Source organism: Solea senegalensis, linkage group LG5 (genome assembly GCF_019176455.1).
Source record: "Solea senegalensis isolate Sse05_10M linkage group LG5, IFAPA_SoseM_1, whole genome shotgun sequence".
NCBI classification, from domain to species: Eukaryota; Metazoa; Chordata; class Actinopteri; order Pleuronectiformes; family Soleidae; genus Solea; species Solea senegalensis.
The window spans coordinates 17,056,974-17,072,195 of NC_058025.1; the positions used below are offsets into that span (position 1 = coordinate 17,056,974).

At 39.4% G+C, this 15,222-nt stretch overlaps 1 protein-coding gene across 3 annotated transcripts; it reads right to left on the reverse strand.

The window, feature by feature from the left end:
* Positions 1-4,070: 4,070 nt before the first annotated feature.
* Positions 4,071-14,792, reverse strand: suds3 (SDS3 homolog, SIN3A corepressor complex component). Of its 3 annotated transcripts, none has more exons than XM_044026944.1 (13): positions 14,581-14,792; positions 12,972-13,041; positions 12,346-12,401; positions 11,206-11,277; positions 10,053-10,072; positions 9,791-9,947; positions 9,500-9,595; positions 8,666-8,727; positions 8,548-8,569; positions 7,888-7,917; positions 7,175-7,280; positions 6,377-6,461; positions 4,071-4,930 (listed from the first exon to the last, which is right to left on the reverse strand). In XM_044026944.1, the coding sequence occupies exons 1-13, from the start codon at positions 14,690-14,692 to the stop codon at positions 4,832-4,834; spliced, it is 987 nt and encodes a 328-aa protein (XP_043882879.1). In that variant the 5' UTR covers positions 14,693-14,792; the 3' UTR covers positions 4,071-4,831. The 3 variants fall into 3 exon arrangements, with proteins under 3 accessions (XP_043882879.1, XP_043882881.1, XP_043882880.1); XM_044026946.1 differs by lacking the exon at positions 14,581-14,792 and adding an exon at positions 13,857-14,261; XM_044026945.1 differs by lacking the exon at positions 7,888-7,917 and having other exon boundaries at positions 14,581-14,791.
* Between the last annotated feature and the right edge of the window lie 430 nt (positions 14,793-15,222).

The following is a 15,222-nucleotide window of genomic DNA, read 5'->3' on the forward strand; positions in this document are numbered from 1 at the left end:
ACATAGACGATGTTTCATTAGGCAGTGCTCTTGGAATTAGCAGAGGGGCTGTAAGAGAAAAGAGGAAAAAGACAGAGAGTGAGAGAGAGGTTTAGTTTGTACAAGCTAAACATTTCCTAGTATTATTAAGACTGTTTGCAGAGCGTTTTTAAGAAAGACTATTCATGGATCGTTTGCTTTGTTTATTTGGTTGGAAGCATTTGCATCGGAGCTTTTAAAACGCAGATAGCCGTGAATCTAAGGACATGGTATATCTGCCAGATTCTTTTAAAATAGAACTATTTGAAATATAGCCAACCCACTTCACACACCAAATCGCCTTTGAGATAGATGACTTATTTAACTTTGCTCCGTTTTCTTTTTTTTTTAGGCTCTCTAAAACGCGAAACATCAAAAGAACAGCTAAAGAGAAAAAGTTCCAAAAATAAACAGTGCATAAATAGTTCATCTGATGACCTGCTTTTGTAATAAATGTATAAATGTTTTAAATGATCAATATTGCCAAATAGTCCAGTGAGGCTCCCACGCTATATTCCCCACCCCGGGGTCAAATATCAAGAGTCAAATGGAGGCTTGGACTGTAAACAAATCCCTTACCCGGTGCAGACCTGCTGCAGAGTGATAAACCACACATACAAACACACAATTATACACACACTTATGCAGGGCCTCGCAGGGTTGTCGAGGAGCTACGGTTCAGACCACCAGAGGCAAATCCAAGTCTGCCTGGACCACACTCCACCAGACAGCACGCAGAGAGATGCAGCTCTCTGCCCTGCAGCCATGAATGGCAGTGCTAACATGCAGTGGAGCAAATGTTCAATTTAGAGAGGGAGGATGAAAGACGGAATTCAGGGCTGGAATACTGGTTAGATTTTTTTTATTTTTTTTTATTTTATTGATGCCGCGGGTGAGTTTTTATGCACACAAGCAATAACCACTGGAGATACAGCTGCATAGAGACTTACTAATAAACCCAAACTATGGTCAGAGTGCTTCTGTGACTTGTGGTCACAGCAGCGTGAGCCTCCTTTGGTTTTACACATGGTGGCTGCCAGCAGGTGCTAACACATCTTGCATGAGGAGGAAAAATTGATTCATCACCAGAGAACTGTCCACACGCCTAAGTGCACCTACTCCTTTTCTTGCTTGCTGGGCATATTGATTTAAGACAGTGTAAACATCCAACTGCAGTGAAAGCTTAATATTGATACAGCCGCCATCACACAGCAAGAAATGTCTCGTTTTAAAAGGAACGGGCGAAGGGGAGGGTGCGACGCCACTGCTTGGTTAAATGTGAAGATTATAAGGCAATAAAAGCAGGCTGTCCACACACCACTTAATGTGTATCTGTGTGTGGAATCTGTGAAGACAATGATGTCAAATGGGTGTTCTGTTGTGAAAAGCCATCCATGTAAAAGAGTGGGAGGAGGGCGGGGTTAGACAAATGCAAATTGTCTCAATTAAATCTCCGTGCCTTGGCAATAATAGACTGAATATTAGCAATAGTTAGCACCCGGTGCAATAAATGATGAATGCCCCAGAAGCAAGTTTTTAAAAATCCAATATAAAATGCAATTATGGATATTATATGTTCCTATATGTTATCCTTCTCATCCACAGGTTATTTAAATGCTGATGATTTGGGATCCCAGCTCTCTGTCCTGAGCCCCATAATCAGATGAGCATAACTTGTTTATGTGTAATAAAACAAGTTGTGCAATATACAATTATGTACAATGACCCGAGGCAATCTTTCCAACTGTGCTAATGTGTTTTATTGCATCTAATATCCGACTTTTAGTCTCTTTCCTGTTTTATTAGGTCTCTTTGCTGCATAGAAAGTTGTTTGCAGGGACCTGTATACATGAGTGGGTGTAGTAGTTTCTGACCAGCCCAATACTTTGGCAAAGTCTCCTGTCATTCTCTGAGTTGCCATGTCACACCCTCTAAGTATTAATGGTAAAACCTCCTACCTACTTTACTTTAAACACACACATCATCATCATCATCATCATTCCACTGTGGACATGTTGCACCTCTTCATTCTGTTTTTCACACATATTTTCATATTGTTGATATACCAAGTCTTATTTTTTATCAGAATCAGAATCTTTATTGATCCCCGGGGGAAATTGTTTGTCACAGGTGCCTACGACAGTGCAAGGGTGTAGACTAGATAGTATAAAAATACCTTTAAATAAGCGTAGAAAAATATGAATATAATACTATACAGGATATGCATAGTAAATAAACTTGCCTGTTTATTATACTGTGTCTCAAGTTTGTGAAATGGGAAAATAACTATAATTATAATACCTAATATTCTGATTCATTTAATTGTACTGTCTTTTTGCAGTGTCACTTTTTAACTTAATTTGCAGTGTGTTGGTTATTATTTAATCATATTGTATTGATACGTATGCTCTGCACCAATTGAACATCAAAAACCTATTTAGCAGTTGGCCATATTCTGATTCTGAAATAAAGTGCAGAGAAAATGTACTTGTGATGACTTGAAATTAAAAGATCCCTGATGTGTTCTAGAAAGACTGAGACTGAAATTGCCAATATCACACCATCATATTATCACGTTGCACCTCTCTGGTCATTTATCATGTTTTTCTGGTTATTACTCATTGATTATTTTACTGTTTATGGTCATTTTGGCTTTCAGTTGAGTGGCCATTAACCGCTGCCACAGCCTATCGTTTTCATCAAGGGCAAAATGTGTCCGTGGAAATTCCCACTCATCCATGTCACAGTTGCCTACAACCATGTCTCGTTGCTCCTGATTCAATGCCTTCATAACAAAATGCGGTCCTGGAGACACTAACTGCAGTGGTAACTCAAAGATGGCAGCGCTCCGACACACAATTTGTGATAAAATCTCAACATTTTGACAGGTATTGCAGCTAGTGTTTGTTTGTTTTGTTGTTTTTCATCTGTCTGGGTCTGACTGTGGTTTGACATTTATCTCTTATGTAGTCCGGGTATTTCATGTCTCTCGGGCCAGTACCACAACTGATTTCAGATATATATAAAAAAAAACACTCACAAGAAATCCATACTCCGTAGATCTTATATTAAGTGTTGCAGTGCATGTTATTCTGGCCTCAACCAAGAGCCAGACATTGGATGCAATATAGGGAGCCTACAGGCATCATATTCACTATCAGCTCATTTCATGCCCTTGCAAGAGACAGAGCAATCTCACATGACAGCTGCCGGACAACAAGCCCGTTCGAGATGAGCCTTGCATTTTGTGCAGCATAGCAAAAATAGTAATTGCTCTCCTTGTCTGTGTGTGTCATTAAGTCAGGCAAAGTGAAACATGGCATCCGGTTAAAGCGATATAGGACACACAAGAGGGAACAGACTGTTTGTAAAGGCAGCAGGAACCTGTGCTGAATGCCAAATAAGTCAGCCGTGTCGGTGCAGGATGGGGACCGTTGAGAGTAGCTGAGTGAGCGGACAGAAACTGAGGTGACCTGGTCGGGTTGTTGTGGAGTCACTGGTGGTGATGTGGAAACATATTTCCTTGCAGAAGACCTGGACAAAGAGCACTGAAACAAAAGTCCCTCGGCTTTATACTGTCAATTGTCACGTCATGATATGTAATAGGATATTTAAGATATTATTGTAGAGCTTTTAAATGAGCATTTTTTGTGAATTTACTGTGGACTTCTTCTATGCAACATTGCTTCTCAAACAGAATTCAATGGAGTGGTCACTGTCTCTAATGCAGGGTTAAAACATTTGTCCTCATATGGTAGCACTGGTGTGACAAAGGAAGAAGGTTATTGGTTCTGTCTTCCTTTGGTTTGAGTTTGCATGTTGTGAATGGTTTCTTGTCTCTGTGTGTCATTCCTGGTGATGTATCCAGTGTGAACCCTGCCTCTTGTCCAGTGTCAGCTGGGATTGGCTCCAGTTCAAGGACGAGTGTATAGATAGTAGTAGCAGTATATAATGGATGGACTTTTCCTCCCTAATCGTTTCCATTCCATTGAAGACCCACAACTGTGGGACTACACGTCCTGTTTTGTTAAGTAGTCAAAGTCAGCAGGTGATAAAAGACAGAAAACATTTTTAATAAAATGGAACAGTACAAATCAACAGTCAACGTAAAGCTCCGCATGCAAATACAGATGAAGTAACGGAGATTGTTCACATATGGAGAGGATGGAAAAATAACAAACATTTTAACATAAAATCTTCAAAATAGATTTTTTTTTTCATCTGAGCAGAGCAGGTCACCGTGTGTGGATGAGTGCAAAGAGGACATTACTCGTGGTATAAGGGATGAATTACTTATCTCTATTTCTTTTATTAGACACATCCATTGCTCCGTTTTGTTTTTTTTGTAATTCCAGTAGCACAAATCCTGTCAAAAATGTGAATTCTGTGTTTGCTTGATTACAATTCGGAAGGCGTAAAGAAACTTTCTGTTGGTCAAAATAACTTAATGTTAAATTTAAATGAGAACACATCTGTGTAGGGAAGATTTATGTTGACAGCAAAAGACGGTAGCCTTGTTTACCACCACTAACTTCTGTTATACACATGCCACATAGTGACAAATAATGCTGAAAAACAGTCGCTAATTGTCTGTATGACCACTGTTACTGTACACGCATTTGTTTAATGTACAGCGGGAAAAGAATCCTTGGTCAAAAAAGACTGTATGTTGGTGTGTGTGTGTGTGTGTGTATGTGGTTGTTGAGGCCACATGACAAATTGGACTCCGACGCACCCAATAGGAAAATGCCAGAAGAATGAGCGAGTAGATGAATGGATAAATGAACAGATGGGCGTTGGGTGGGGTAATGTTTCATGCAGCAGACCGTCGACGGATGACAAATGCTCCTCTCTGCAGCTGTCCCAGGTAGATCCTCATCTTTGTGCTGTCGCTTGTCTTCCTCACCCAAATCTGGAGAGCAAAGACAGAGAAAAATACTTCAGTGTAGTCATGGAAAAAAAAAAACAAACCAAACAAAATGATGCCTTCCAGAGTGGCTGTCGCTGGTGAGACACGTCCGTGCAAGCCATCACTATCTACTATGAACCAGGCTGTGAGAGGACATCCAAAATGGTTATCGTTAAAAAACAATGTAATGGTTTTTGACTTCCTGTCATGCTCATGATCTGGCAAAAATGGAGCACAGGCATTCAGTGGAATCCCTGGCTTAAACACGCAGCGCGAGTCAAGATATACAATATACAATAATTTATAGTTATTTATAGGTAAATTTAAAAGGTTCATTCAAAATTTCATGTTTTTTAAGTGCAATAAATTCAATTTTTTACGAGTTCACGTCAATGAGTAATTGTATGAAATAGCTGTGATTTTAATTTTGACCAAAATAATTGTGTTTATTATTTTTTCTGTAATCAAGCAGCCCCACTAGTAACTCTTCCCACTCCAACACTGATTTAAGTAGGATTGTCTGGTCTTCCACTGAATTCAGTGTTAAAACTGGTGACACTTAAATCTGTGTCCAGACATGCACTGAATAACCCAAGTCATTTTTTTACTGCCAACAAATCCCATCAAACAACCAGAACTGGCAATAAACAACTTTCCTTTGGCAACAGACCAAAGAACAATAGATTCCAAAAAAGGGTCATGAATACTTAAGACTTTTTTGGGGCTGGTTACTGATTCACAAGGTCAAAATTCAAAACAATATGGATTTATTTAGAGATTCTCACAATTTGGATCTCTTTAACCTGGTGCATTATCTAATATATTAATGCTTACATTAACATTTGACCCCGCAGTAGTAACAATAATGCACTTTTTATTTACTATGGCAAGGGTTCAGGACAGTCATCTGCGATTCAAACTCAAACTATACAGCCTATGAAGGGGTCAGACAGTTTGATGTATTTACCAAGTTGTACAGCAGAGGGCACTGTGAGCAGAGCTTCACAATCACGACACAATAGCTTCTGAAAAGAGTATTTTCGGTTCTACATCATAGATGTCACAGTAATACAATAGAGACAATGACAACTTATGACTGAGCTAACAATTTTATGAATCAATCAGAAATAAATCAGAAAAATCGATATTTTTTACCCAGCCCTAGTGTATTAGTACCCATCGATAGTACTAGTGAGTACTTACATTAGCAAAGCAATGAATGTGGTCAAAATAGTGTGAATTTGTGGTAATGAGTGGACGTGTGGCACTGGTGTGCGTTTAATGGTTTGTTGGACAACAGTAGAGCTCAATGGCAAAGAGAAAAAGCTTGTCAAGCTCTAGTTACACAGAGAAATGTCTCCGAATTGTAATTTTTATACATTAAAATATCAGCATCCTCACATTTAAGTCGCAAAATCAGTTGTGTATGCAACATGAGCTGAAGCTCACCTCATTAGTTCCTACTGAGCTGATGACACAGCTAATCTTTGTGTTGTCCTTTGATTCCAAGTAGATAGCCTGGCTTTTGTGGTACCTATCAGCAAAAAACAAACAAAGAGTTAAAAACAAAAACCATACGTTTGGCATTTACAGTGAGGAATGGGGGATAGACACAAGTGTAGACAGGAGAGCAGTTCATTATTCATAATTTTACTCAGCTGAATAAACCACATTCCTCCTGAGATGGCACTAAATAGATAATTGGAGTAGAGAGTCAAAACAAAAAGTCTATTTTAATGGCTTCAAATTGTCAGAGGACAAAACCGACACAAGGGAGAAGACTGACAATGAAAGCACTTGATCATTAAAAACGAACCAAAAAAATAATGACGCGTGTCTCTGCCTTCGCAAATGACTGCACCTTCCCTTTCCTGCCTGTGTCTAACAAGATTCCGCCTTTCTTTAAATTACCTTATGTCCTCACACATGGCTGACGCAGAGGTCTGCACTCGAGCAGAAGGGCGTCAGAGCTGTTTGATCAAGGATTTTTATTCCCTTTACATTCATCACCTTCTTCAAGTACCAGCACTTACTTAGTGGCTGCCAAGTAATATCTCTTTCTGTAGCCAGTACAAAAAGAAGCTGCATCAAAGAGCTCCAAGAGCTTATAAAATGACGATGAGGACCAGCCAAATACGGGAGCCATCAAAACCATGGAAACATGGCCATCTAGTGGTGACATGAGCTACACTGTTAAGGGAGAAGCAGCAGGATGACTGTTTTTTGGCTATGAAACTCAAGAATTACCATCTTTTGTCGTAGTAAAGTTTCCCCTCCTCGATGCGTGCCTCGTAGCGCTGTGAAGGGTTGTCCATGGGAGTTGTGGGGACGTGTTCTGGAGACGAGGGGGACACTAAAGAAGGATAAAGGTCTGATCAGCAAAAGTATGCTAAACCTTTGTACTAATACATTTGTTTTTAGGAATATTTTTTTTCCATTTTGTGAAATATACACATCTTATTTCACCCGACTGAAGCCAAACTGCATCTCATCTCATTTGAGATCAAGGCAGATATTGACTTTAAAATGTATTATCGGATATCGGCAAACGCACCAAGATCTGCCGATATGACAAATGACTACAACAGTAGGCTAAATAGGCTGCTACCACCTTGACTTCTATGCTGGCCGCGCCTACTATTATAAAAGGTTATATCTACATCAGCTGCAACATGAGTATGCAAAATATGTCATTTTACTACAGAAGAGACTAATGGTGTGTTTCCACTGCCTAAGTTGCGCTTCCACTAGCATAGTACCTGGTGTCAGCTACTTTTTCTAGTACCTCATCTGGCGAGGTTCAGAAGTACAGAACAAATAGTTTTAATTAACTGATTCTAATGAACAACTGCGTTACAAGTCACTAGTGTGTTGATGATGTGTGATGGCAGTTTCATGCAGCCGTGCAGTGATGACTCCGCCCACATTGAGTAGATACTATTTTTCTGTGGAAAACCAACCTAAACTGTGCCGTGTCGAGTCGAGGTGACCTGGGAAGTAGAAAAGGGCCATAAATTACCTCTGCAATTGGGCACTCCCGATATATATCGATATATCGGCAAAAAGTCCAATATCGTGCATCCCTACTGTAGTCACCTACCACTCTTAAGAGGCGTGACCAATGGATTTAGATGAAAATAACTCTGTACACCAGATCCAGACAACATACGTAGAGCAATGATGCATTTTTCTGCTAGCAATGACTTTGAATGACTTTTGTTCAGGTGGAGCTCCGTGGAGCAAGTCGTTTAAAACGGACCCAACAGCTGAATCAAAAGACAGCTGCTCTTCGGTGGCCGCCGTGTTGGATGTCATGATTGCGTTAAGGCCATCTCGAACGCACCATTGATTTGTGATTGTTCCCTTTTTTAGGAGATTCTGTAGTTGGCCAAATCTGTGTCCTTGCTGACACTTCGCGCAAGGACGCAGTTATTGGCACAGTGAAATGAAATCTCTGGCTTACTTGTCTGGGTTCACCTAGGCTACTAACTTATTAGTTTTTTGCTGTGAGAGCAGCTGCATAATTAGCCATTAGATGATCAAGTACATTTTCTGAAATTAATAAAAAAATATTGCTAAAGTCATAAGTGTAAATAAAGTGAAGGGGATAGCTGACATACCTGGTCGTTTTGGTGACTTGAGCTGTGGAAAAGATGGTGAGAAGAAATGTATGTACATTATTAGAATAAATATTAATCAGGTCCATGTATGATGTGACTTTAATCCAGAAACACTTACTTTATTAAGTGTTCTTAGATCTTCCATTATTTGGTCATCTGTTAACAAATAATTTAGCTGAGGTTTGAAGAGTTAAGGAAGATGAAGCAGACATTATGAAGACATAATTCACCAACATTTGTTTTGCAAAGGTTCATCATATTGAAAGATTACAGGACTCTGCTGATATGTTGTTTTGCCATGTCACTCCTTTTAAAAGGGTGAGGTAGGTGACATATTTTGGGCATTATTGATCAATAATTCCATAATAGTCTATAGTTCTAGTCTTGGGGGAATCTGGAATGTGGCAGGAGATTTAACCAATCACAGGGCAGCTCAGAGAGAGAGGGCACACCTATTGGCTGTGATACTAAACAGCTGCACATCCACATCTCTTTGGTGGAACGACTGCTTTTCTAGCACTGGCACGTCTACACACAAAGAAACCTTAAAAAAAATAAGGGAGTCTGAGTGGAGAGATTGGCTCAGGTCATCTGTCTCTGCACATCTGGTGGGATGAACTCAGGAAAGAGAGGATCTACTGTATTGATCCTGCCTACTAGAGCTTTAAAGACCTGTAACCATTTACTGTGAGGTGATAAAAGTGGATGCCATGTTGTCAGTTGTGAGTTGAGCAGGAAATTAATCAAGAGCCACAGACGTGTCTGCTGCTGAAAACAAGAAAGCTTCATCCCAGTGACTGCTATAATGCTGTCCTTTCCTAAGTTGGCAACCTCTGACTTCACTTTTGACTGAAAACAGAAGGGAATCAAAACATGCAGAGTCAGTAACTCATCGCAAATATTATTAAATAATTAACCTCTCACACATTCATCCAAAGTATAGGAAGGATATCTGGTGCAGGTTTCCTCCTTTTATCTGGTATCGGGACTGGATCGTTGGGCCGTCTCCTCAGCTTCCTAGTCATGATGGGTTTTACTTCCATTGAATCTGTGAATGAATGATAGTATGACAAATGGAGATAGTATTCAGTGTCACATTCCTATTTTATGAAATACAACCACACATATCAATATGTCAGACAGTAACTTGTTTAACTTGAGAGAAAATCTGTGCCATCATAAAATTTTACCCCATTTCTGCTCATCAAGTTCCTGATTAATCATAAAATCCTGGCTCCCTTACCACCTGTCAGCTCCATTGTCAATTTTTCATTCTCGATCATCTTCTTTTTCTCCTCCAGCTCTGCAATTAGGTTTTCCTTCAGTTCCACCTTTTTATCATCAAACTCCTTCACTGCTGCCTTCTTCTCCTTGATGTAGTTCCTCTCTACCTGCTCTGTCTGCAGAGGGTTGACAAGCAGAAATGACAGAGGAATAAAGGATGTTATCTTTGTAATACCAAAAAAGGAAGGTTAATTTCAAATAAATTACAGAATAGTACTCACCTCAAGTTGGAGAAAAAGATCTGTAAAAGTGAAGAGAACCATTAATGGTCATATAGAGCAAGCATCAGTTAAATGTCACCATCACATTAGATACATCTGTCAAATAAAGCTTTATTTAGGCAAAAAGAGACGAAATATTTAGGAAACTGAAAAATACTGCTGCATTAGAGCTTAATCTTTTGGATCGAGAGTTCAATTTCCCTCCACCCCACTCTTTAGTTGGGGCTGATTTCTTCTTTCTCATTGTCACCTGCACACTGTTGTTTTGAAAGCACTATTCAAAGCCAATGTTCTGCCCTTGCCAAACAAACCAAACTAAATTAGGAAGCACTCCAGGGGACTGTTGCACAAACATGGGAAAGTAGGTTACCTGAGAAAGTGAAGCTTAACCTATGCTACTGAGATCATTCTGACGTAGTCGGGTGCACGAACACCAAACCAGGATGTGCAGGTGCAGCTTGGTGAAAGCCAGGTGTAACTAATAAGTGCACATTCATGGCTTCTACATGATACATGATGCATAAAAAGGCAATACAGCCTCTATTAATAAGATCATAAAAAAGCCGGGCGGACCAACTGCATGCAAAAGTAGACTTATATAAATACTTACAGAGCAAAATAGCTATTTTCAACTGTTGGTTATATAAGTCAAACAGGGGTTGGGTGCCTTTGAATCTGTGGAATTTGTACTGTAAATCATGTTATGGACTTTATATATGGCTCTTGTCACTGATTTAATTGAAACCGTCTTTGCAACCTCAAGCCATTTCTAAGCATCTAGAACTGCAATAATATTGAATAGAAGAAGCTAAATCTACTAAAAAACTATAGCGAAAAACAGTTTGATAAAATCCATAAGCCTAATAATGACTATCACAATAAAAACGACACTGATTGAATTACAGATTATCTGCAATATTTTGATTCAGGCCAATAAAAATGAGCTAAAATACATCCAGAAGATCATGAATAACTGTAATTCACATTTATTTTCTGCTTTCATCCAAACGACTCGAGGCTAAAATCAGCCAGGATAACTGACATATCCTGGCTTAATCCCTTATCTTGCAACAGCTCTCAGCACTTTAATAATCTCATTCAATCACGTTAGTGTGGATAAATCAGAGGCAGCACGGCAGTGTCTCTAACTTGCCTGCATTTCGGAGTCTCTCTTTGTACTGCTGGTCCAACTTCTTCATCCTTTTCTGATACTCCTGCAGTGTACCTGCACAGAGAAAGTGTCATTTAACAAGAAACGGATGCATCCCTGTTTATGTATGTTTTTAAAAAATAGCACTTTCTGAATTGTACTTGTGTGACAGGTGCTATACTTAAGATCTCAAAATCATTTTGGTTGTATTTGTGTTTTCTTTCAATTCATAGTTATTTGTCCTGAATAGTATGGTAAAAACATGTTATTAGGATTTGACGACGTCATTTAAGGTTTTAATATTAACATAAGTTAATATTTGCAGCTTGCAAAATTTCTACTTCAGAGTAATGGTGTCAGTCCCCAATAATATACATCTGCAGGTCTCTAAACATTATGTCTTTGGTGTTTTTCTGTGGAGTGTAACCAATTAAATTATTATTATTCCATCACAGGGCCACATATAGAGACAAACAACCACCCACCCACTCTCACACTTACAATCTAGAGTGTCCAATTCCTGTCACCCTATGTCAGCTAAAATTGGCACAGCGCCCCCCCCAAGACCCTCACATCGAGGATATAGCAGTAGAAAATGGATGGATGGATATAAAAAAAATATATAAAAGCTTAAACATGTCATTACCATTTCTTAAAAATGTATTTAAGCAATAAATTGAGCATTCATCTACATTTTACAGTGAATTACATCGATATATTTACATTTAGCTTTTAGCTTTACAGCCCAAAACATGTAATTCACTGCAAAATTTCTACATTCAGCATCAGTCTGACTCTGAGCTTTTAGTATCAATGAACATAAAGCCTTGATATTAAAGGGTGGTCCGTTGCAGACAATGGTTTGTCATCAGTTATCAATGGTTTATGTTTTCAGCTAGAGAAACCGTCTGAGCTTTTAAACCACCTATGAATCTTTCCTTTACAGCCCAATGCTGCAATCCCACTCCACCACTGTGACTAATAAGAAAGGATTTGGCTGTGTTCTTCAAAAAAAATCTCCAGTGAAACTAAATCCCCCATCCTCTCACAAATCCCACAAAATAAACTGCACCAGTCAGTCACACTTGGCAAGAAAAATAAAAAGTGACTCTTCCAATCATAAGAATATATCCGAGTGATTACCTTCTTGTAACTGCTGCAGCTGTGTTTTCAGGGAGGCCAGTTTATTTGTGTATATTCTGCAATGGAATAAACAAGAGGCGATTTCCCTATTACCTTCTTGTACAATAACTATTGCAATACAATTTCCTTCAATATCAATACAACATAAATAAATATATATATACCGATAATAATTTTATAATGCATTGTACAAAACACACTTCTGAGATACAACAACGCATCACACTACACTTGATTTGTGAACAAATGTTTTCTGTCCACAATAAAGTTCCACTCAGGAGTAATAATATATATATTATATCAAACATTTAACACAACAAAACAAACTGAATTGCAAGTTAGCATTATAACCTTTTGGTCATATTTTTGTGCTCAATCAAATCACAAAATCACTGTGCTGTCTGTTTAATCACAATTAACTTAACATTTCTGTAAATATAAGTATCTTTCCACTAGTTTATTTTGTGTTGCATTCTACTTAAAGGAGCTATCAAAGGCTGCACAACTGAATTTCAGTGAAAACCGACAATAATATACATATCATAGTGAATTTAGACGGCATGAAATACATTCATTTTCATAATATTAATAATCAATTACTATGGGATGGCCCAAAAAACACTCACTGTTCTTTGATTTCCACATAGTCATCCTCATCATGCTTGGCAAGGTCTGTTTCACTGGCATCCTCTGTGTCTGGGGGAAAGGCAATGACAAAAGAAGAATGGAATCAAATTTCAAAACTAAAACTGATTCAGTTTGAGATATAAATACAGTCCAAATTATTATGTTCGGCATGGTGCACCATTAGACAAAATGACAAAAACTTGGTGCAGCTGAGCTAAGTTCACAGACAGACAGACAGACAAACAGGAAGGCAGGCAGACAGCCAGCCAGGCATCAGATCAAAGGACGTGCGTGGCAGTGGAAAGGTAATGGTGAATAGTTTAGGAATACCCTCTGGTGTGTTGGATTCGGATACCGGTGTGTTGGCAGTGGACACATTACATACACGGACCTTCAGATCAAAAGTTCGGTTAGACAAAGCTGAGGTGAGCGCGTCTGCATCCTACGACCGGCGTTCGTAAATGTAATGTCATTGCTGCAACGAGCGAGGCGTCAAGCATTTTTTCCGCATGGTGAGAGGATTCAGAAACGGTCCCCGGCTAACTTAGCAGCGCTGTCACACCAGCAGCGACTCTCTCGGGGCGAAGCTAACGTGTCTGACAGAGACTCATGTTTCCATGATGTGGAAAACTTACAAACCAAGTTCGCAAACACTAGGCAAAGCTACTGTCACCTGACGTTACCTTCGATGCCCCCGAGGCCCGGTCGTGCCGAGCTGACACAGCAGCTTTCATTTTCGGTTAGCATTTGCGCTAGCTTAAGTTAGCTCAGTCTGCTGTTTAAAGAGTAACCCCGAAACAGAAGCGTGAACACATCCGGGGGAAGGAATACAAACAAACGCTAATCGCTTTGAAATCGGTGTCAGTAAACTGACACTAGCTAACCGTGTAGTGTTGACATCGCCTTGCTTCTCTCTGCCCTTGTCTCCCTTTCTCTGCAACCCGTCCCGTCTCGGTGAATAGTGTGAAAAGGGCAGTGCAGTGGACACAACACGCAGGTTTTCGCCAGGCTGGCGAACTGTCAATGCTTACAACCAGCGTTACGTAGCTAATTAGCTAATTAACGATATGATCTTACCCCCATTTAGAAATTATTCATGAAGGCTGTATTAGTACAAGACACCTGGAGCAAAGGAGGTCTAAATTAACGTTACTAGTTTAAACTTTTTGTATTTTTTTTGGACTTATATCCGCCTGGGTAATTATATGGTTAAAGTTTTTTTGACGTTCTATACGTAACAGTAGCTGGTTTCAAACATAAATGATTCTTAATTTTAAGCGTCATTGAAATTACGTTGAATTCGCTTCTGGTGCGCGGCCGCGTAAGAAATGATTCTGGGCAGGAACTTGGATGGCGGCTAACTAACATGGTGCGTAGCTAGCAAGCTAACTGTACGTGTGGTGCAGCTCTGTAGCCTTTGAAGTGGGCATAATAAAGTGGATTTGCATTTGAATAATGATGCCCGAGAAATCAATTTCCAGCACACCTGTGGCGATAAGCAATCCAAATCCTGCGTTTAAAATAAGTTACAATTGTGCAATAGTAGTCCGTTTCCGTTCCAACAAGTAGTCAGAGCCCGACGAACAGGCAGCTTTCGTTTAACGTTACCTTCTTCCGAGTCTCTTCCCCTGAAACTACGGTCGTCGTCCTCATCCACGCTATCGAGCTCTTCCTCGTCGTTGTAATAATCCACCATAGGCGATAGTAAAGTCGAAGCCATTTGTTCGCTGGAAAAATGTAAACAAACACAAAAAAACAATCGATTTGTGTTTTGCAGCTTGGATTGGGAAAAGCGCCTACAACTGACAGGACCTCTGAGTATCCGGCTGTCTGTCCTTATGCCTGTGTAAAATGCTTCTATTATTAAATGTTGATAATAGAAAACGCATTCGATTTTTCAGAAACTGGCACTGATAGTGTAAGATAAAGCAATAAATAAATAAAATCAGTATATTTGATGTACACATTTAACACCTTAGCAAAATCATTTAAAATGGCATGTTTACGAACACCTACAGCTGTTGGGTCTCTTTGTTTTGGCACTCGGCTGGTTCACTACACGTTAGCGGCGTTCACTGTCCTCCAAACACGAGTGAAATCTGTGATAATATTTTTTTTCTTTCTCAAACTACCACCGTTTAAATTGTTTTTTTTAAAACTGCTGTCTGTTCACCTGCCATAAACGTGCCTAGTTATAAATCCACTGTTATGCGTAAACTCGCAGGCACCAAAAGAGCAATACGAGTTCCT